Source organism: Symsagittifera roscoffensis, chromosome 7 (genome assembly GCF_963678635.1).
Source record: "Symsagittifera roscoffensis chromosome 7, txSymRosc1.1, whole genome shotgun sequence".
Taxonomy (NCBI): domain Eukaryota; kingdom Metazoa; phylum Xenacoelomorpha; order Acoela; family Convolutidae; genus Symsagittifera; species Symsagittifera roscoffensis.
This window is the reverse complement of record NC_087068.1, coordinates 11,389,879-11,413,139: the sequence shown is the minus strand read 5'-3', so window position 1 is coordinate 11,413,139 and position 23,261 is coordinate 11,389,879. Positions and strand designations below refer to the sequence as shown.

Below are 23,261 nucleotides of genomic sequence, written 5' to 3'. Positions count from 1 at the left end.
ACCTCCCTATTATTTTGAAAATAGAGGGGCAGAGGCAAAGCGGAGCCTTGGAACACTTGTGATGCAGTTTAAAACATTTCATTGCAAGTTGAAAAAATCTTCTTGAAAAAAGTCAAAAAAATATATATATCGGCGAATACTTCATACCTTTGTCTCGGATGATCTTTCTTCGCAAACAGCCTCAACAAACAATGAGAATTAATGATTGAGCGACAAAGTAAGGACCCAAACTCTTTTCAACCAAAGCAAGCCAAATTTTTTTCAATCCAAACATACACAGCAAAATCCAGAGAACACGCTCTTTCGATTGAATCCTTAATCTGAGATTCGTCATAATACTTTCTGAGGAAACAAAAAAATTCCAAAAAATAGGCTGAATATTCCCTCCTACTGAAGTTTTTTAAGGTCGGAAAACGCCTGGAGAAGTGCAAAGAGGACAAGCGGAATATCTAAATGGTTTTAAAAATCTCGAGAAAAATTAGAACTTTTGCATACATTAGGACTTCTGCAAGTCCCATACATTTTCAAATTATCTTTTTATCAAACAAAAATTAGCCACCAATAAGCCATATACAAAAATACATTTCTATAGATCAAAGTCAACCAGATATAAAAATGCAAAGGTGCCATTCAATAATGAGCACCTATATCTGTGATTTAGGTTGGAAGAAACTGCGGATACCGTTTAGTGACACGATGCTACGCTTGTGTAAAAAAAACTTCTACAACTCATCCCTACTGAAACAGGCAAAACATTTTTAAAAAGCTCAAAAGACTACGCGTCAAGAGCAGTATAAGTCAAAATAACATAATCCGAACCTGTTTCTCGAAAAAAAATCTTTAAATCAGAATTGGTAAATTTACAACCTACAGAACAAGTTTCAGTTATAGTAAAGTCTGTTTCAACCAAATTTGCAGAAAACCAAGCTTTGGAAAAAAACTGCTTGAAAAGCGTACCAGATCATATAAATTACATTTGGAAAAACTTGAAAACCATCGACAGAAACTAGGACGAAAACCACAGATCTGAATAAAATCAACATTTTTTCGATAAATTTATTTGAAAATCAAGTAAACCTCAAATGAATTACAAGATTGTTTCAGATAGATACGCAGAGGATGTGCAGAAGGATGTGTAAAAAAAAGTTGTTTACGGAAAAAAGTCTAGTTCCATATTACAAGTCACTAGATCTTGCAAGTAAGTTCAAAATGTTCAACATTTGCAGCGCCTACATAAAAGCACGTTCCGTGAATCCATTGAAATTGGACCCAACATCCTAAAATTCCAAACAGTATCAAAATATTTCACAATTTTTTCGAAAGCATTAATTTTTTCTCGAACTTTTTCTAGATAAGCCAACGCCATGCATATCTCATTAACGGGTAAAAATGCGAAGCTGAAAAAATTTGCGAAAACTTGAAATTTTTTGTCCATTTTGTATTAGCAACTTATTTGAAGTTCTTGATTCTTTCGGCAGGTACATTGCGAGAAATGAAACCATGATTTTGACTGGAGTGCTTGTTTATAATTTTGAATCTTGAATAATATTCAAGGAACGTTTGAACGAGCAACCTAGGTTCAAGCATTTGTAATATCGGAGATCTTAAGTTTTTTTCTAAAATGAAAATTCCTAAATTATGTTTTTACTCTTTCTTTGGACTTAACAAATGAAAACACCATAATTTATTAATGACCTGTGAAAGTTTAAATTGACCAACCAGTTGAGTCCAAAATCTATCTTAGTTTTAGTAACGTTCAAAATCCAATGTTGAGTGTTCATTAGATTCAACTTTAAGACGCATTCTGCTCGTAGAACATTCTTTCCAATGACTCGCCCAAATAGACTAGCCAAAAACGAAACTGTTATGTCAGTTTTTGAACAATTATATAAGCTACGAGTCATGAAATTTTCATTTATATGATGGAATTTTTCAGCTGGCCTATATACTTTCTGCATTTTTGGTTGGTTTATACTTCGACTGGTTTCCTAACACTATTGTAAGTATAGTCAACTAACAGTTGGAAAGAGTTATGCATGCAAGGAAACTGAAAAAAAACTGACTTGTTTTTTCAAGATCCTTCAACTTTTGAATTTCGGGCAAAATAGTTGGCATTAAAGCTCTTTGAATTTGTAGAACAATTTATGACGGACACTTTTTTGTTTAAAGTAACCCTATCTGAGAAAACTGGATCAATAGGTAAAACTTTTATTTCGCTGGGAAATCTGATAATTAATTTCCATTTTCGAAATCAGAAGTCGATCACGATTTTCGTGACTTTTACAATTTTGGTAATCGATAAAGGAGTTTTCCTTCCTTTTAACAATGGAAATGCGCTGGATTTAAAAAGAAATCACGAGTCAAACCGCGAGAAATCAGAACTGAGCGTGAACAAATTTTAGACTTTTCCTAAAAAAAAATTAGCAAGACCTTTATAAGAGTAGTTACTAAGAACATTGTCCAGGACGCCCTAATGAAAAGTGTTTTGATCATGGCTCAACTTTTCAAGCAATCTGCAAAAATCAGTTTCGGTAAGACAACATAGCACAGTTCTAACGTTCTTCTGGCTCATATGCACTTCGATCCAATAAGCAACAGAAATTGACCTGGTAATAAGCCAGTGTCATTGAATTCTTCTTTCTACCTTGAGCTTTGAAAAACATGAAATACAAAACTTTGAATTTATTGAACGCATATAGATCAATTGATAATACTTTATCGAATAATTGTCATAATTGTTTTTGGTACAGTGGCCTCCATCTATAATTTACAGCACAACTCTCTACACTTTAAGCCCGGTTGAAAATTGTGGTATTACTGAATGAACAAATAGGATTTCAGAGGAGACTTTAATTCATAGCGAGGATAAGTAAATACGGACTACGGATACAATACACTTGAAAATAAAAACAGAAATTCATCGAAAAAAGGGAGAGTTGGATTACCTCAACCAAACATAATGTAACGAAACAGTAGGGATGATAACTCACAATTATACTTAATCCGTAATACTTGGCTGTTATCATGAATCCGTTTTTAGCTAACGAAAAACTGATAATATGCGCAATTTGACGCCCAATATAAATTTTCCAAGTTAAAAAAGCTAATGGGACGAATTCGACATACCAAGGTTTCCGATACTTCCAAGAATTCGAGATTACCTGTACAAATCTGATCCGAAACTCAAGAAAGCGAGAGATCTTGGGGATCTTATAGTCAAAAGCAGGCTTCTTTATACATGTGACACAGCACAGTAAATTTGAGCATTTGCAGATGTTTTTGGATCAATGAAACCAAAATACTTTCATAGCAATATACACATCATTATCTTAAGAGTAAAACAGCTCTTCTACTTCAAATTGATGTTAAGCAAAATACGGTTCCTCAGTCAAAAGAAATACGCATTATTAGAAAGCAGAAAAGATCTGTTTAGTTACTTTTTTCTAATAAAAATGATCTTACACAAAATTCTCCGGACATATCATGTTTATCAATTTTACATGAAATTACTTAAGACTAAGTTAAGTACGATTGGGCTAATTGTAAATTAAGTGAATTAGGGTATGATAAAATACATTAGACAATCTGGTTGTTTGTTGGTTTGTTTGGTTTTTGAAATCACGATCAAATTTGAAGCTATATAAACAACTGGAACGAAATCGGCTAACTGCGCAATGAAGTTAGAATAACACAATAAATTCACCGAACCAGTTCCCGTAGAATAATTCGTTTATAAATACATTACAATTTAATAAAACAAGGTCAATGTATAAGTTACGTTTGTCATTCTTTCAGTTCTTGTACACAACAATAGTCAACAGGTAAACAGAAGCTATGAGTCAATCTTCAGGAGTCTACGATGAAAGGCCGGAGAGATGAGATCGTCTAATGTCTGAGTCATATTCTGATAAATGTCTATTCTGCCAGGTGAACTAAATTGTGCAGTGCACTGGAATTGGACTGGACTAATGATTACATGCTTCCATAGCCAGCTGAGTTGGGCATTGAAGTCATGTAAGGTGGCATGGATCCCGGGTGACCACCGAAGCCTCCGCCTGCACCTGGCATTCCACCGTATGCTCCCGGTGGCATTCCTCCTGGCATGGCTCCACCGTAGGCTCCGGGGCCTGCTGTCAGCATCAGCTGAGGTGCTGCATCTGAAAACAAAGGCATTATTGCTCATAATAGAAAAATGTAACCTCTCAAACACTAAGGAAAACCGCTTCTTTAAAATCAGACATAATCTGCAAAAAAAACTACAACAGAGCTTTACAGTGCAGCTTTGAGGGATCTGTAATAGGATGCATTTAAGATAAAGATAGTTTGGTTTTCACAATTTAGATAAGATTCAGATGGACAATGATACCTAGTACAAGTGGCTGTTGGTTGAATTCCTTCTCCTGATCAGCCTCTTTCCGCACTGCCTCCGCATTCTCCAGTCTATCAATCTACAACAGAACGGAGGACACTTTTAGGGAAAGTTTCAACCAAAAATCATATCAAATTACCCTTAAATTTAGTGCATATTGCCTTAAAATAAATTTAGGGTGACCGAATATGGAGGAGGACCTATAGGCAGTCAGTGGGTCGAGTCCCTCGTGGGAGGGGGAGGCAGGTTTAGTGGGGGCTTATCCTATCATAAATCCACCCCTTAATTATTTGCAATTTAAGGATATTAAAAACCGCATGAAATTTGGTATAAGCAAGAATTTCGGCCTCAGTTTCCTTGTATGACCTATTCCGTTCTTTTATTTTCCCTTCCTTCCTACCTTCATTCCGGACCAGTCGCCTTATATTACCTGTTCAGCGTCCATATACCCTAACCTATCTGCTAGTAATATATATTTTTTTTCAGTCTAAGATCTAGTTCATACCGACTACCGCCATACATCATCAACGAGCATCCTTTTGAGGCTAAGTGGAGATTTTCTTGTTGTATGTCTGGTGCACTTAGTCGGATATCATCATTTAAGCACCGCACACATGTTTCTGCTATTTCACTACTTCTTTTTAGTTTTAAACATAACCATCAAGGAAATAGTACATTGAGCCGACCGGTCTAATAACAGAAATTAATCAATACATTGAAATGATGAAGTCTACTTCAATATTGTTTAAAAACAAAGTCGTAGGTTCTGTTCAACGCACACTTACAAGTTAATACGCCATCTATCACACGAAAAAACCAACCGCTGCAGACATGCCATTTCACACATACGTATAAATTTTATTATACACACAGAAATAGCAAATGCAAGGAAAAGGAGAAAAATAATGTCACATTTGTATACTATGCAAAGATAAAAAAATTTATATCTATATTTGGGATGCAATCATTTCCAAAAACTGAATGAATTAAAATGCTTTTCAAAAGACGGTTGCATCGAACAGACTGACAATTTTATGATGATTTGAAAACTCGAGGGGAGTGGCTTGCACTAGCAGGGCACATTGTGTTTTGATTCAGATTTTTTTTAAAATTTCTTTGATAAAAATACGATCTCTGCTTTGATTTCGTTCCAAACGTTAACACCAATATAATAACTTATTCAGGTAATGAGAAAAATTACAACCAGGAAAGGTTATTGCATCCTCAGCAGCATCCGTCTATTTTCATTTTCGTTTTGAATTAAAAAACCAGTGCTTGGCTTGACATTGACAAAATCAAGCTCCTCCGAAATGCAATCAGAAAAACATTTAAAAACGAATCAATATATTTTTTCTTGATTGCATACTGGAGGAGCTTTTTTATGTCAGAAATTCAGCTTTAATACTTTAATGCACACCCAAAGCAGAGTTTTGCATGAATTGGATTACAGAAAAATAAAACATCACAACTTATTAAAAATGCACCTAAGGAATTATCATACACAGAGGCGAAGCGGAGCTTCGCATCACTTGAGATACAAAGATGTATGACTATGATTACTAGCAAATGAAAAAAAAAACAAATCAAAAACTGAAAAAAAAGATAAAAATTGCAAAAACGGACGAAACATTCCTGAAACAACACTACCTGCACTATTAGAAACTTTACAAGACAGAAGCGAAGCTTCGTTTCGCAAACACTAGCGAGAACACGACAAAAAGCAGCGCTACGAAGTCGAAAAGAAAAAATAGAAATAAGCCTCGAATTAGCAAAAATTTCGCTAGGTCTAGGATTCGATCTACTACCTATTGCAATCAAAGATTTTGAGTCCCACGCACTAACCACTCAGCCACGCACGCTTAAACACCGAGAAAAACTAGTCACGAATAAAACAGCTACATATGCTAACAAATTACCAATGTAAGTCAGCAAAAGTGGCACCAAATAAAAGAAGACACAATTTTGCAAGTAATAATTTGGAATATAACAAACTGAAGACATCCACACTAACTTTGCATGTAACAAATCGCAAAGCATAAAGCCACGTTATGTAAAAATCATGCATTTCAAAAATTAACGAAATAAATGATTGTTGTTGTTTGAAACAAATAGGTTTTTTCGTTTCACTTGATGAATCATCATAAAAATGCATCAACTATGTAAGCTTATTACTATTCGATTGTCAAAGCAAATGCTATCAAAAAGCCGTAAAACTGCCCCAAAATTGACACCAATATTTGCAACTTGGGTTAGAAAAAAAAGGTTCTTAAACTAAGCTGACGCTAGAGTAAAGAGCTTTCAAAATGCTAAAAAGAAACCTAACCTTTCTCCGGGACCTAAGCCGACACGAAAGTCTAGAATATTTGAAAATTATCAGTTTCGACAAAAACAGCTAGACATAAGCTTCGAATCTTCAACGCAACGCAATTTTGTGAAAGATAATATTCTAGATCTATTTAACACTCTAAATTCGGTAAAATTATATATTTTCGATCGCTCTATGAAACCTTTCAAAGCTTCATCGGTTGAATAGCTTGCTATGAAAAACATCAATTTTCCGCTAATCGATTCGCTCCAAGAAATTACTTTAAATATTGACTTGAAATTTACTTCTATTACCTCTATTACTTCACTTGAATAGGTTGCTTAGAAAAACTTCAAACCGGTATCGCTTGCTGAGGAAATTTTAACTGAGATAGGAAATGAAATAGCTTGAGTTGTTTCAAAATTTTGCTCGACTGTCCTGCTCAGAAAATTTTGAATATGACTGCGACCCGATTCACTCTGAACTAAATTGAAATATTTCAAAGTTTCGTCACTTGAATGCTTGCTCAAAAAAAACTATTTTTTGCAAATTGATTGAAGGCATGAAATAACATGAAAAATTTCAATTTTAACCACATGGATGGCTTACTCGGAAAAGTTTTGCGAACTGACTCAAGTTTAAATATTTGATATCTTTAATGTTACATCGCTTGAATGAAAAGATTGCTTCGAAAATCTGTGACCACACAGAATAACTTCAATTTATTCGAAGTTTCATTGCTTGAATACCCTTGCCTAGAAGAATTTACATTTTAGCGAGCCGATTGATTAATCGAGACGGGCTGGCTTGCATAAATAAAACTAGTGCTAAGCACGGCGTTGAACCTACGACAAAAAGCTTTGGAATCTCAAGTCATTCACTTTATGCCACGGACGCTTGACTAACGGCAAAACACTGACCATCAATAAAGCACAGAACATATTTTATGAAATTTCTAACCCACAGACTACTATTAAAGCAAAAGTGCACACGAAGAATTTCGTTACATGACGCAACTCAGGTTACTGGGTCAGAGAAGTTGACTCAAGAATACCCAACACAGTCTTACCTTAGTGAGGTACTCTCTCATGACTTGTATGAAGAATGGCATGGCGTAGTCCATGATTCTGTGCTTCCACGCCAGTTCCATGATCACATCTGGTCGGAGGAGGTCATAGCAGGAGTAGAGACAGGCTGAGAAGCACTCGAAGTTCTGTTCTGAGAGGAACCAGGCCAACAACTCCTCTGCTATCTCTGTATTTCTACTCTCACATGCGTACTGCATAGCATCCTGACAACAGACAAATAATATACATCTTCAGATGTTTAACGTTTATCTTTCATCATGACTTCTTTCAAATATTCAGATATTTTATGGAAGCTATATTTTTATTATTCACCATTAAAAATGGTAATTGGAAAATGAAACAAATTTATCCCCATCCCCTTAACGAAAATGTGCAATTGTTTTTAATTTTCACAACATCAACAAGCGTTTCCTAATCAGATAGACCAAAAAACTATCTTTTGAGAGCTTCGAACATTGGTTCGAATAAAGCAAAAATGCCCCGAAGTTCAGTTTTCAAATTGCCTCAAAAACAACAACAAAAACACTATCACGACATCTAATTGAAACAATTTATATTTACAAGGGCAACTAAATCTCTATCCTGCGACAAGAAAAATAAAATTACTTCAGATAGGTAGTTAAAAATTACTCGTCGCCACAATATAATTCTACAATATACAATATTTTTTAATTCTAGCAATGGAATAAAAAATGATTCTCAGCCAAATAGTAATTGTCAATATGAATGAAATTTTAATTTCAGATCCGTCTGAGATCTTGAAGAATTCATTTCAATCATTTGCTTTTCAATCAATAACTGAAAAACTTATATTACTAAAATTGGTCTAACTATAAGCCGAAATAACAGTTTATTGCACTCAATTAAAACACACTTAGGCATCAAAAATTTGAAAAAGGATAGCCGATTACTTTGCAAGTAGCACAGAATGTCGACCATAGTCGTAAAAAATATAAAAACCTTTTTTTTTTTTAAATTTTAGTGTAGTTTTTTCTGCGTGGTGTGATAAAAAAAACTAGAAATAAAAGTGCAATAAACAAAAAGTAGAGCTAAGGCATAATCGACAGTCATAGTAAGGCTTTAATAGAATATATCACTCAATCCAGTCCAATGATTATTGGTGGTACCTGATTTTGTTGCATGGAATGAAAAAGAGGAAAATTAAACACACCCGAAAACAAAATTGCTCTCCACTTTTCAAATGGTCGGAAAAAAAATTCATTCACGTGATCCTAATTTTGATCAGAGGCGAAGCTTCGCTTTGCAATGCAAACACTTGCGAGAGTAATACAAAAACCAGCTCTATAAAATGCAAATAAGCCTCGAATAAGTGAAGAAAAAAACGGCTAGGCAAAGTCTGAAACTCGAACCTGCTACCTACCTAGAGATTCAGAGTCTCACACACTAACCACTCAGCCACGGACGCTTGATACGCACCAAACACAAGCCACAAAAAAGTAAAGAACAGATGCTATGCAATTTCCAATGCTACAGTGAAATTTCCAAATAAATGAACACTTTTAATGAACACTTATATTTGCGAGTTAGGTAAGAAAAAAGAAGAAGGTTCATAATAATACACTAAGCTGATCATGAAGTGTAAACATGAAGTCATTACTTTATCTTCACACTTTTGCTGTTCGATTGTGGAGCTTGCTTTCACTTAAACAAACTAAACTGAAAAAAAAAGGCCAATCCGCAACAAAAAAATTGAGCATGACAATTAAGACTTTTTTACTGGACAAAAATCACCACGACTTATATAAGTCACAATCACTTCGCTCTTACACACAGATATAAAATGAACTTTTGAAACTTAAAATTTAGCTCGGTTCACCATCCATAAGCACTTTTTGTCGAAGGGCTCATATTGACTCCCATTCCGTAAAGAACTGAAAAAGCTCAAAAAACAAATTTTGCACAGTGGCGAAGCTGCGCTTCGCAAACACTTGCAAGAACACGACCAAAAAGCAGCTCTATCAAGTTAAAAAAGAAAGTAGAAATGAGCCTCGAATTAGCAAAAACTCGGCTATAAGTAGGATTCGAATCTGCGTCCTACTGCAATCACGAGATTTTGAGTCTCACGCACTATCTCCTCAGCCACTTAAGCTTAACAACTGACAAACACTAGTTACGAATAAAGCAGCTACATATGCTCACAAATTGCCAATGCTATTCAGCACGAAATACAAATAGACTCAATTTTGCAAAACAATACACTCAATTTGGAATATACAAAACTGAAGGCATCCAACCTAACTTTGCATGTAACAAATCGCAAAGCATTAATCCACTGCTATATACCACCGATTGTAAATAGACACAAACTTTGCATGTAATAGCTTGAAAAAATAATGAGCTAAAGGCATCCACACAAAATTTGCGTGGAATAAATTGGAAAGCAAAGTCAAGTTATCTATCAATTATGCATTTCAAAAAATTGCGAGATAAATTGAGTTGGAAAATTTCTAAAAAGCGGTTTTTTTAATGTACAAATAGTTTTAAATTAAATAACTTTTTTTGAACAAATAACTTTTTTCAGTTCGATTGAATCAAAAATGAATCGACTGTGTTAACTTATTACTAATCAAATATTAAACACAGAGGCGAAGTTGCACTGGGAAAAACTGAATGAGTAAAATTTTGAGTCTACATAATTGCTAAGTGACGCTAACCAACTATGACACATTAGCAGTACCAGTCAATTTTAAAAAAAAATTACCAATGAACATGACTCAATTTATAGAGCGGACGCATTTTAAAAAGTATACGAAAAAGTTCAATAGAAACATCCGTCCCTGCCCAGGTTCGAACCCTCTTATTTTGTTGCTGGTCTCCTTTCCTACCTCTACGCTACAGATCAATGATACCTTGAAGCTAAGTGCTATTCGTAATATAATAGTCTGTGTTAATATCCTTAGCATTGGCTCCACTTAACAGCTGGATCAAAATGAACATTTTCAAAATTAACACATTTTGTCGCAACAATTGCATCGCAACAATATTTGCAAATTAGGTTGAAAAAAAAAGAGAGTTAATACTATAACACAAGCTATGCTTGTGTAATCACGTGAAAAAAAGAATAGTCGTACTATTACAACAAAGCTCGCTGTAAAAAAGATTAAACCATTGCTATCAGACACTTGAAAAATGCCCATGAACAGAAGAAACTTGAAAAAAAAAATTGCAAGGATATATACATGGTCTTGCGGGTTTTTTGATTTCAAGAATGTTTTAATGATTCTGAGTTGAACTGAACTTAAAAGAAAACCAAAAAACAAATCTCGACAAAATTAAACTTGAGCTTCAACTACTTTCCTATAAAAATTACCTACAAAAGGCTTCACTTTTTTCATTGACACCCAAAAATTGATGGTTTGATTGTTAAAACAGGCAAAGCAAATTGCGATAAAAAATTTTTTTGAAAGATCGAAATTGATCTACCAAAAACTTTCCTACATTAGTCTTGAATAAAAATTTCTTTCAAAAATATGCCAGGAAGCAAAACAATTGAATGTTAAATATGGATGGAAATAAAAATTACAAAGCGGTAACAAAGCCGATAATTCTTGAGCAGACATGTTGCTCCAAAAAATGTTTTTATTACAAAAACTTAAAACCTGGCAAAAAGAATTATCAACTCCCCCTCAAAACTTTTTGCTCCTCAAAACCTCAAAAAAGAGACCTCTTAGCCGATATATTACAAAATGAAACCTTTCGGTCCAATAAAGGGAAGAAAATAATAAACAATCATCTGTAAATTGACAAAAGTGCAGACTTGGAGATGACTGAAGTTTCAGCCATCTTGTCAACAAAATTGTTCACGAGGAAAAAAGTCAAGTACCCGGCTGCAAAACCCTAGCTTATTGCAAGGGTAAACATTCTAATTTTGAAAACAACCAAATGACAGTCGGAAAAGAGTAATGAATGCAAGGAAACTGAAAAAAAAACAGACTTGAATTTACAACTTTTGATTTTCGAAGAAAAAAATAGATGGCCTTAAAGCTCTTTGAATTTGTAGAACAATTCATGATGGACTCTTTTTTGCTAAAATTAACCCAATTGTAGAAAACTGGATCAATAGGTAACACTTTTATTTCACTGGGAAATATGATAAATAATTTCCATTTTCGAAATTAGAAGTCGATCACGTTTTTCGTGACTTTTACATTTTAGCTGTTCGATAGTTGAGTTCGCCTTCCTTTTCACAATAGAAATGCACTGAACTTCAAAAAAACCACAAGTCAAACCGCGAGAAATCAAAACTGAGCGTGAACAAATTTTAAGATTTTTTCCTGAGAAGTCAGCAAGACCTATAAAAGAGTACTCACAACGTTCATTACTGTTAAAAAAAATTTCAATGAATCCAAAGTTAACCCGCCAGTTATAAGAACTTCTCTGAACAACCTCGGCTACTTGTACATGAATTGAGAAGTTTTGGTTGAAATGTCAATTTATATGAATGACCACTTGTATTTACCACTAAGATATTCAGGGCGACATTGAAAACGCATGATTCATTTCAACTCATTTACTCGCTACGATGCTCCTTAAAAATGTGGAAAACTCTTTGCAAATTATTGGTGCCTCTAAATAGAGATAGAGAAAAAACCAATATAATCAAAGAGACGCCGATAATAAAGAAACGCCTCTCGCCAATGAGTTAAAATAACGTTTTGGTTTATGGGCTAGAAAATGTTATAATTAAAAAAAAACAGACAATTTACCTTGAAAAGCATGTCTTTCTTGCACAGTTCCACACTCTGTAGCCACCTGTTGTTGCCTTTGTACAGATAGGCAGAGATACGTCTGAACTCCACTAGCTCGTGTTTCTCTAGCCTCAGAGCCAGACTGATGTTGTCGAAGTTGTCGAAATTGTCAATGGACGTCCTCAGTGTGTTGTAGTCCTCTTGTTCGATCAGGATGTCATTCACGGCCTCGTTGATAGCCTAAAACAATCAAAATGCTCCCAACTTTAGCATGCATACAAACTATCAGAGAACTAGAGAAGGATTCCCTGTCTCAACCAATACTTCAAATAAATAGCCAGATATTGGTGCTCAAATGATCTTTGCCTGACAACTAAATACATCAATTTCATGTCAAATTGGCAATTTAAAAATTAATCCTTGTATTTTTAAAATACAAACAGTAAAAGTGATTACACGCTTGATCGCGTTTCGGCTGGTAGTAAATCGATAAACATCAGATGACCTATTAAAACTTCAGAAAAGGTTCTTATGAAGACGATTTATTATAATTTCAGAAACGGTTTTTATAAGATGATCTATTACAGCTTCAGAAAAGGTAGCTATTTTACTTGAGACTTTGTACCTTGTTGTTCTGGTTCTGGACACTCTTGAGGTAGGGCATCACTAGTGGCATCTGGTTGGCCTTGCGGAAGAAGGACACTGCTCTTGTGTGGTCCAGACGGGGAACCAGCACTTGCAGCAGGTCATTTAGCAACATGGGCTTGTAGTCCAGGTAGAACTGGATGCTCTTGTAGTACAGCTCAATGTTCGCGACCTATAAAATATAGTAATTTTCAGCAAATGTCAAATCAAATAGATTAAATCAATTATAGAAACTCCATTGAACCAATTGAGACATTTGAAGCCGAACCTTTTTTTTCCATTACGCTTTAACATCAAGCCTATTACACCAGAAATCATGTTCAATAACTATGGTTTGTGAGCAAAATAAAATGGCCAAACACAAACTCAAAAGATTTCGCACGTTCAATTTTAGATGTCTAATTCTGATTAACACCTTTTACCTTCGTGACGATATCTTTGAAAAGCGATTCCTTCCAAGAGACTGTCGGGTGTTTCATCATTGACACAATCGCATTATCATACTCCTCATACTTGTCATACAAGAACACCAACTCCGCCCATAAGTGTGCTTCTTCAGCAGCGCGTAGCACTTTCGGAATGTTCACTCGTGACCAGAACAGCTCCAGATGTTCCCGCATTTTACTCGGCTTGAACTTCGAGTATAGAATTGCCAGTTCCGTAAACATACCCATATGCGCTCTTTCCAATCCCAGAGCCGCCTCCAAAAGTGTAATCAATTGCTCAAAATATCCTCTATCTTGGTAGAAATTAATCAGTTCTTCAAGTTCATCGGCATGAACAACGATATGAAGTCCACACATTTGAGCCAATCTGAACTCCTGGCCCTCGACACAAGCGAAGCAGACCTCTTTCCAGGTGCGAGTGGAGTTGGCCTTTCGCGCCCCGTCCACGGCCGCTTGGTACTCGCCCAGGTGTACTAGGGTGGAGGCCAATCTGGCGAAGTTGGAGATGTTGTTGAAGAGGAGCTTGGCCGCCTCGTAGAGTCCGTCGTCGAAACATCTGTCACCCACCTGGAAACAAACCACCCAAACTTACGCCTAGTCAACTTGATACTTTGACATATTTGATTTTTTAATTTTGAATTAGTTCATTGTCATTTATACCTCCCATGAACTGTTTCAGTGTTTCGGGTATAAAAAACTGGCGCCGAGTTTCAATGCCTCATTCTTATTCTCATAAAGTATTTGGACGAAAAGCGGATTCTGTAGCTGACATCTACTAATTCGGCTGCTATGAGTTAACTCATCGGGACTATCAATTCTCAATTCAATTTCGAAACAACTCCGTTGCCTGCCAAAAGATATGTGGTTATTTAAAGCGACTGAACGCGTACCTGCTGAATGGATGCGTGATTGGGACTGGCTAGGAACTCCTCCAACTCTGCCAGTCTGTCGGTCTTAGCATATGCATAGATCAACTCTGTCTCTATCGCTGGCTCCTTCGCCTTCTTTCTTGCCATGCTCAAATACTTCACCAACTCCTCGTACATTCCTAAAACAACATTCGAAACATTTTCTAAGTCGTTTAATTGCGGGGCTCAAAATTTTTTTTTGAATCTAATGTTTTTCAAAGCTACATCAATTAAATGAATACTGTTCTCGATTACCAGGAAACTTTTTTTGCTATGAATCTCACATCGGATAGCATGTGGCAAACATCTTGGTGTATGGCTTATAATTTCAAGTTATCCGTAGCAAGGAGGTTGAGTAATTGATTTTAATTACTTAGTAATTCTTTTTTTATGGAAAGTAACCAAAATGAATTACTCAACCTCCTAGCTTCGGAGACCATGAAATTATAAGCCATACACCAAGATGTTTCCCACATGATATCCGATATGAGATTCATGGCAAAAAGTTTCCTGGTTATCGACAACCATATACATTCAATTGATGTATATTTGAAAAACAAAAACTCGGATGTATATTTGAAAATCGGATCAATAGATATCTTTTTATTTGGCTGGGAAATCTGATAATTAAAATCAATATTCGAAAATAGAAGTCGATAACGTTTTTCGTGAGCTTTGCTCTTCGATTGAGGAGTTTGACAAAGAAAAAATGAACTGAACTTAATTAAAAAATCAAAATTCAAACCGCGAAGAAGTAAATTTAAGCCTGAACAAAATTTAAGACTTCCTGAAAAAATGAGTAAAAAACCATCCCGTCCCATATAAAAGTCTGAAATACGGCCATCCACTGTTAACATAAAAGTCCCTACCGTTGGTCTGAGCCGCCTGAATGACACCCAGGTAGTTAGTTGGATCCTGTGCCTTGATGTAACTGTCCACTGCCTCCTTCATCAGTCCGTCCCTCAACTGGGCCCCTCCCAGGAGACTCCACACCTCTGCCATGTTGAACTTCTCCGCGTACTCATAGGCCCGGTCTAGGTTCTTCACATTGTCTATCAGCACCGAGATCGCACGCGCATACTACAACACATGTATATGATAAACACATCATACAATAACTTCACTATTTCAGCTCTGCGGTCCAATTTTTTCTAAATTCCAGACAGCTATGCAACAAGGCACAATTAGATTAAGTTTGAACCACACGCCTTTAAACTTATTACATAAAGAAGATCTTTAAAAACTATAGACCGAATCGAATACAGAAAACCTTTAGCATTATTCTTTTTTGACTGGAATTTTGCTTTCTTATCGCCGCTAGCAAAAAAGGCGGATTTAAAAAAACTCACATTTCGATATCAATTGAAAGATTCTAAACTACTAACAAAGCTAGTTGAACATTGGGATAGTTAACCTGGTGGTTCTTGTTGAAAATGACGATGGCCTCCTCGAACAGTTCATTGTCGATGGCGATGTTGGCTATGTCTGGGGCGTCGTAGTTGTCCAGTCTGTTGATGTACTCCATCACCTTAGTCGTGTCCGCCTTGATCGCAGTCAGAATCAACAGGTTCTGCAGATTTCTGAAATAAAACTCAACATTTAAAAGGTGAAAAACAAAAACAAGATTTCATTCCTGCTCGAAAAAAAATCAGTATTCATTGAAAAACCTAGTTGTTTTTGATAAACCTTGTTACCCAGTAAAAAATATTTTAAGTTTAGATGAATATCAGACTTATTAGCCTTTATTTCAGAAAACATTGTTCTTCGAAGCCCTTTCATTCAACTTAATGAATATTCTCCATGGTTTTAAAAGTCTCAGAAAAGCTCGGAACAGTAGAAAAAATGTAACAAAAACCGTCGTAACTATCAGCGTTTATTTTCACCAACACCTTTATTGAAACAGACTGGTCACACCATGTATCATGGCACTAGTAGTATGCAGTAGTGAAACTCACTTGTGGTCTGAGAATGTGCTGGACTCGAGGACAATCTTCTCGAGTAGTTCTATCAACTCAGTGGGTAGGTCTGCAGTCATGAATGCCTTGACTGTGACTGTGATGTCGTCCGGGTCCTTCGTCTCACTCAGTGCAGTCTGCACCACCTGGTCTATCAGCTGCCGCTTGTACTGGTTGTCCTCCACCAGAACCTAATACAAAACACACGACACCCAAAATTAAAATTCGGCCAGTGTATTTGTAAAATTTTACAAGCGATCAATAATTGCTAAAACAGTCCCCAATTTCAAATCAAAGGATGCTTGATTATTTATTAAGTCAGGTAAAAACAACCAATTTTTGAAAGAAAAACTAAAAATAAAAACTTCTTGCATTTCAGTTTTTCTTTCGTTGAACTTTTTTCACCAACTTTAGTTTCTAGGACGCACAAAAATTTAGCAACAGCATAACTCGTGAGCAATAAATACGATTGCTTTTCAGGTGCTTTTTTCTTTATTAGATGAAGAACATTGAATCAGAAAGATTTTTGAGCATTTGTTCATCCCTAGACGTAGCTACCAAGTTACATTCATCATAAAAAATAATAAGATACTGACCTGCGCCCAGAGATCTGCATCTCTCCTTCTAACTAGGTACCTGGCCTCACTCTTGAACAACGAGTTCTCGTTGCAGACCTTGATCAGCTCCTGGTCACAGAATCCCCTCTCATAAGCCACACATGCCAAGTGGGGGTTCCTCTTCTCGCAATACTTGCCGATGACAAGACTATCGTAGAACTGGTTCTCACGCAGAAATCTAAAACCGGTATTTCAGAACACATCCTGGTTACTAAATTTAGGGTCTGCTTTTAATAATCATGGAAGGCGATGGACTAAGTAAAATTGTCCGACCAGTTAAGTTACCTTATGACGATTTACCCATGAGGAAAAGTACCAACATACAAATTGCTTCAATCTTTATTGAATCCATTGAATTCAGGTCGTCGAACAAGGCTAAGATCTATGACTAACCTCTCAGCGTTGTTGCTGCTATCGATGTATATTTTGGCTAGTGCATTGTGAGTCGCCGGTTCATCTACACCTTCATGAGCTCTAGTCTCCAACCAAGGCAGGAGCAACTTCAGTCTGAAAAGAGTCCACACTTAAATATTGGTTAGAAGTAAGCGAAGGTTCTGGCAAGGTTAAATCAAGCGTTTCCAATATTTCAAGAAGGTTTTTGCATTCCCCGCCGTATTTAGATTTAAAAAAACCAATTAGTTTATAAATTGTTTTTTTTTTCTCTAAATATGGTGGGGGATGGGCCATTAAAATGCTTTGAGTTCCTTTTAATTAATCTGCGAAATCTAACTGATTTGCAATCACTCAGATTCTGGGAACGCTACACTAAACCTTGGCCAATCCTTTCATCAGACCAGACGCAAACAGCAGAAAGTTTGTTTATAATAAAAGCACAGCAATCAAAAACAAAAAGAAAGATCCTGTCACCATTTGCGCAACTAAATGCCAACTCACTTCACTCTTAAATAAATAAAAGAAGATAGTAAGCTGTTAAAAAATGACCGACAAAAATCATACTAACAGTTACCGCTTTAATCAATCATCGATAACTATGGGATTATTAACAGATGCCAAAATGATGCAAATCTGACATACAGTCATCATCATTATCAACCCCATTGAACTACTAGATCTTGCAGTCACCTACGCTTGTCCTTAGAATTTGTGAACATGAAAGTTATTCAATCAATTAGAAAGCCATTTTTGACCGCAAGTAGACAGAAAAAAAAAAGATTTTTTTTTTTGAAACATTCGATTTTCCGAGAAAAAAAATAGAGGGCCTCAAAAGATCTTTGAAAATTTTGAAAAAACAGGTCAAAAAAGCCGTTTTTGGGCAATTTTTGGAATATTTTGACAAAAAAATCGCGTTTTTTGGCTTGTGCTCCCCTCAAAGTTAGTATATATTGGCGCCTTTAGAAAAATTTTAGGGGAGTCGGCCAGAAATGGATTTCTTAAAAAGTAACAAAAAGGGGACACTTTAGGTCGGCAGGGGGTCAAATCCCTAAGGAGGGAGCGTCCAGCCCCCCCCCCCCCCCCCCAGACTAGGAATAATTATTTTATTTCGCTGGAAACTCTGATAATTCAATTCTATTTTCGAAATTAGAAGTTAATCACCTTTTTTCGTGACCTTAACATTATCTCTGTTCGATTGTGGAATTTGCCTTACTTTTAACAAAGAAAACAAGCACAAAAGTCAAGCCGCAAAAAAGTAAAGTTGAGCCTGAACAAATCCATCCTGAAAAAAATCATCGCAACCTATATAACTACGTTCATCGACTCTAAAAGCGTAAGCACCGTTTCAACAAACACTGAAATTAAAGGTCCATTGACATTTGTGTCCCAGACATTTGTGTCCTTGACTAAACAGTCCGAAATTATAAAATTGTTCCAGACATTTATGTCCCAGACAAAAATGTCCGAAACTGTTTTGCGAAACTTCTTTGATTTGACCTAGTGATCTTTATTGCTTTGTTCTTTTGGTTGTTTGATCGTTCTTTAATTAGATTCTATGCGTACCAATTAGTCATAGAACAGTCAAAGTGAGACAATACTTACAAGAACAATGTGAACTTTTGAAGCGCATTTGGCCGAGCGATGAAGTCATAAGTTTCAAGGTCAAAAGGTCTGAAGTTCAAATCTCAGGTCCGACAAAAAATTTTCGTAATTGAGTCAATATTTGAAATTAAAAAAACACAAAATTGGGTAAACTAATTGGAAGGTCAAAAGATCTGAAGTTCAAATCTCAGGTCCGACAAAAAATTTTCGTAATTGAGTCAATATTTGAAATTAAAAAACCCAAAATTGGGCAAAGTTCAAATGGGTTGACTTTATTGAGCCGAAAGGGAAGAGGATGGGAAAAGCTTGATTACATTAATTATTTTGCCGTTTTCAAAACGGGTCTAGCTCAATTTTGAAAATTACTGGGGAAAAGTTCAACTTAGAAAAAGTTATTGAAAACCATTGCTTCGCAATATCAACTTTGGAAAATAAAATGACTTTGAATTATAGTTTGATGTTGCTGCAGCACCCTTTTAGGAAACTCAAAAATTTACTTGGGTCGTAGGCCGCAACTAATTCGAAAAGGTTTTTGTCAAGTTTGACATAAAGAGGTTTTTTATAACGTGACACTCTTTGCCCGGCACACATTTTTTCGATCAAGATTTCAGCGTTTTTCTGTTCGTCTTGAATAATTTCTATGAGTTTGGGAAATGATGGGTGCTTGCCGTTCACGAGCTTGACGAAGTTGCTATTCCAACCTTCAACAGCAGTGTTATTTCTGGGTCGCCCGGTTATCACACGTTGATGACAACTCCAGCTGTCAACGTCAAATCTGGGGTGTTGACGAGTTCCATTTGCCACCGAGAGCCGACCAGCGTAATTGTCCTCAAAGTAATTGAAGATTGGGTGGGCTGTCTCAGGGCATGTCTTCTGAAGTTTCAAAAGCAGTAGAAACATCACTTACAGGCAGGAAAGCGATACTCAGCAGCATTCGGACATGCTCGCGGAATTCTAGATCTAGTCTGTAGTTGTTTGTATTTCCAGTAGACTGAATGTGACGCCAGACGCTTTGGCTCAAATGGAAAGAGCAGTATTGAATTTGATAATTTTTGGATACTAAATTGAACACATTCTGGGCCGTTTTTCCTGTTTTACTCTGTTAATCGTCCTCTGGTTGGCAGAATAGCTCCGGATTACTGCTGCAGTCTCTCTGTTGATGTGGCTTTGGACGGAAAGAATTGTTTGACGTGGTGGCTCATCTGCCAAAACTGCTCTTATTTTGAGAGATGTGCTAAATTTTCGTCTTTCAATATCGGCTGGATCGGGAAAAAGACTGATCATTTATGATAGTGACGTTATCTTGGAAAGTGCGCACACGGCCATTGCATTTAGATAAAACACATCGCCACGAAATTGAGGTGTCTGTTAGAATCCGATGTTTGAAGTATGCGTATGCATCATAAACTAGCATTTCGTAGTTTTTATTTGTCATAAGAATTTCCATTGTCAACACGAACTCGAGAGCAAAAACAAAGAAATTATGATCTCTCGTGTCTACGTTTAGCAACACTATCAATCAAGCGATAATTGTGTAGGTATGTGTAAATGATTTGAGTCCTGTGTTAGTTTTGTCTCTAATATGCTGCGCAAAGTAATTTCTGGTCTAATTGCTCAGTTGCGTAGCCTTATCGATTTAATCCTTCCTATTGAGAGCTTATCAAATTAATCCCGTCATTAACTAGTGTGGCAATAGCCCGATAATTTTGGGACAGTCTTGGACACTTTTTGCATTTTGCACTGTTCTTGCCGGGACATACATGTCTGGGACACAAATGTCCTGACACGGAAATTAAAGCGTTAACTTTTAGTCAAAAAGCTCCATGTCGCTTTTGAAACATGATTGAAATAGTTTGGATCGAGCTTTACAAATACTATTCATGAAAAATTTCCATTGATTTAATTTAGAGAAACACCTGCCTTACCATCACAAGGATAGCTATCGATAACTTAGATAAAAAATTTAATTTCACAACAATAGCAACAAGACTGCTGGTATCAGAACAAAATGCCAAATATTCTAACTGCCCGTTAGGGTATCTGAAGTAGTTTTTGGTACAAAACATGAAATTTCAGGTAAAAAAATTCTTATGGCAATCCGTCCCCACACGCGCAGTTTCAGGTTAAAAAATTTCCCAACAAAGTTTAAAACATTTTCTCATTTATTACCGCGTTCTTAGGAAGAAAAAGCTAGCCTGAATTCAATTTGTAATAATTTCTGAGTCGTCTTAATTTTCCGCTGACTTTTTCCGTCTTAATTTTCCGTGTTAAAAACGCCGCATATCCAAGCGTTGATAAAAAAAACATGTAAAAAAGCTAATTGGTTATCTCAAAAAGGTCAAAGCAGTCCAACATTCAAAAGCCATAACTTAACGAAAAGTTATCACATGTGAATTATCTTGTTGGTTTTGAGCTCAGGACACCAATATCTTTCAGACTGTAGAAAAAAGCGTCAAAAATTGCCAGTTAAAAACTGCCTGAGAAAAAAAAACAATCCGCGCATAAACCTTCCGACACTTCATTAAAAAGTCGGACACGAGCCAGAAAGGTTTTTACCTGTTTCGTTTTTCGACCTCCTCTACCAACTCATCAGTTGAGAACTGACCCTTGACAGAGTGGATCATGTTCTTAATGATCTCCTCGCTACAATCCACGTCCAACAGACCCCCCACCACAACCGGCAGTCTACTGGGGTTCACTTTCTGCACGTAGATCTCAATGTACTTCTGGTTGTTGTTCCGGTACAAGTACAGCACTAGGTCGTGCACGAAGTCGAACCTGTCGCACACTATGATCAGAGGCAGTTGGTCGTTCAATTTTGCCTCTTTCAAGAACGTCTTCACCTGAAGAAAAAAGGACTTGATTTCATTACGACTCAGTTGAACGATTCACAGCATCAGAAAAAACAATAGTTTGTTCACAAAAATACTACACCGTCTAATTATGATCAAAATCTCATGTATTTCTGAGATTGATGAGGATTCCAGTAGAGCGTAGAATTTAAGACAGCGTACAACTTGCGGAAAAAACTAACTCGAGTCGTGCGAGTCCAAATCAAGTTTCAGTAAGACTTACAAAGTTAGTCTATATTGGGTCACTTTCGAGTCTTTGTAGGATTTCCATATTCAGAATTTGGCATTTAAACAATTTGAAATTTATCTGATCCTTTAAATGGTCATCACTGGGTATAGTGGAAATAGTGTGAATTAAACAAACTCATCAGTGCTGACCTTTTCGGCGTTGTAGCAGTTGCTCTCCCTGCAGATCCTCTCGACCTCCTTGATCTGGCCCGTCTTGCATGCTGCCTGGATGTACTTGAAGTGCACATCTGCATCCTGGCTGAAGTTCACAATGGAGCCCAGGAAGTAGAACAGTCCTGAATAAGAAGAACATTAAGAAGAACATTGATATGTTCAAGAGATCATCAGGGAGGGTACAAGGAAACAAACTGTTTGCGAAAAACCCAAGAACCACTAGAGTAAACCTCGTGCATTGCTTAACAAATTTTCTAATAACTAGAATAACTCGAGCTGATCTGAAACAATGAAGGCCTCGAAGCGCCTCAGTTATTAGCGACGCCTTTCATCATTAACTTTATGCTTGAAAAATTTAATTTCATTGAGTTACTCTCAGGTGCTTAATTACAGAGACCCCGGTGCATTATTTCGCCTTAACTTAGAGTAATAACATAGCCAACCACCGATAATTCAGCACCTGAGAATAAGGGAAAAACAACTTGCCTTCGAATGACTTGAATGACTCGAATATCTCGATGAGGGATTGAGTTCCGAGTTGTTCGTGGTACTTGCTGGCTATCTGCACGCACACCTGCAAATTCTGCCGGATGTTGGCTGCCAGCATGGCCTGGATACAGTCTTTGCTGTCGTCCACAGACAGAGTGCCGAAGAAATTCACCAGCCACTAAGACAGAAAGGCACATCATCATTGATATAACTTTAAACTAAAATACCACTTGATCATAAGGATTGAACAGTTCAGGCTAATGGCGAGAAAAGTTGAACAGCTCAAAAACTGACGCTATTGTTAATCATATAATCTTAATATATTCATTTGATAATTATTTCGAGAAATAATTTATTCTGTAACCTCAAATACCATGAATACGTGTTTTCAACTTCACCTACCAAAGAAAAACTTCCGATCAAAGAAACGCCCCAAATAGCACAGCCATAAAAAGCTGGTATGTTAATGTTTCCCGGAGTA

The 23,261-nt window shown here is 36.4% G+C and overlaps 1 protein-coding gene across 1 annotated transcript in view; it reads right to left on the bottom strand.

Annotated features, from left to right (window-relative positions):
* Window positions 1–2,662: 2,662 nt before the first annotated feature.
* LOC134851470 (clathrin heavy chain 1-like) overlaps window positions 2,663–23,261 on the bottom strand; it is a 519,829-nt gene continuing 499,230 nt past the window's right edge. Inside the window, exons 11-25 of the mRNA XM_063867576.1 lie at window positions 22,778–22,958; window positions 22,268–22,413; window positions 21,594–21,880; window positions 17,436–17,549; window positions 17,022–17,220; window positions 16,426–16,616; window positions 15,885–16,050; window positions 15,340–15,550; window positions 14,453–14,610; window positions 13,539–14,129; window positions 13,097–13,288; window positions 12,490–12,711; window positions 7,744–7,965; window positions 4,367–4,448; window positions 2,663–4,157 (exon numbers count right to left, since the gene is read on the bottom strand). Coding sequence (XP_063723646.1) covers window positions 3,973–4,157; window positions 4,367–4,448; window positions 7,744–7,965; window positions 12,490–12,711; window positions 13,097–13,288; window positions 13,539–14,129; window positions 14,453–14,610; window positions 15,340–15,550; window positions 15,885–16,050; window positions 16,426–16,616; window positions 17,022–17,220; window positions 17,436–17,549; window positions 21,594–21,880; window positions 22,268–22,413; window positions 22,778–22,958 — 3,147 coding nt within the window. The 3' untranslated portion in view covers window positions 2,663–3,972. The remainder of the gene's footprint in view (window positions 4,158–4,366; window positions 4,449–7,743; window positions 7,966–12,489; window positions 12,712–13,096; window positions 13,289–13,538; window positions 14,130–14,452; window positions 14,611–15,339; window positions 15,551–15,884; window positions 16,051–16,425; window positions 16,617–17,021; window positions 17,221–17,435; window positions 17,550–21,593; window positions 21,881–22,267; window positions 22,414–22,777; window positions 22,959–23,261) is intronic.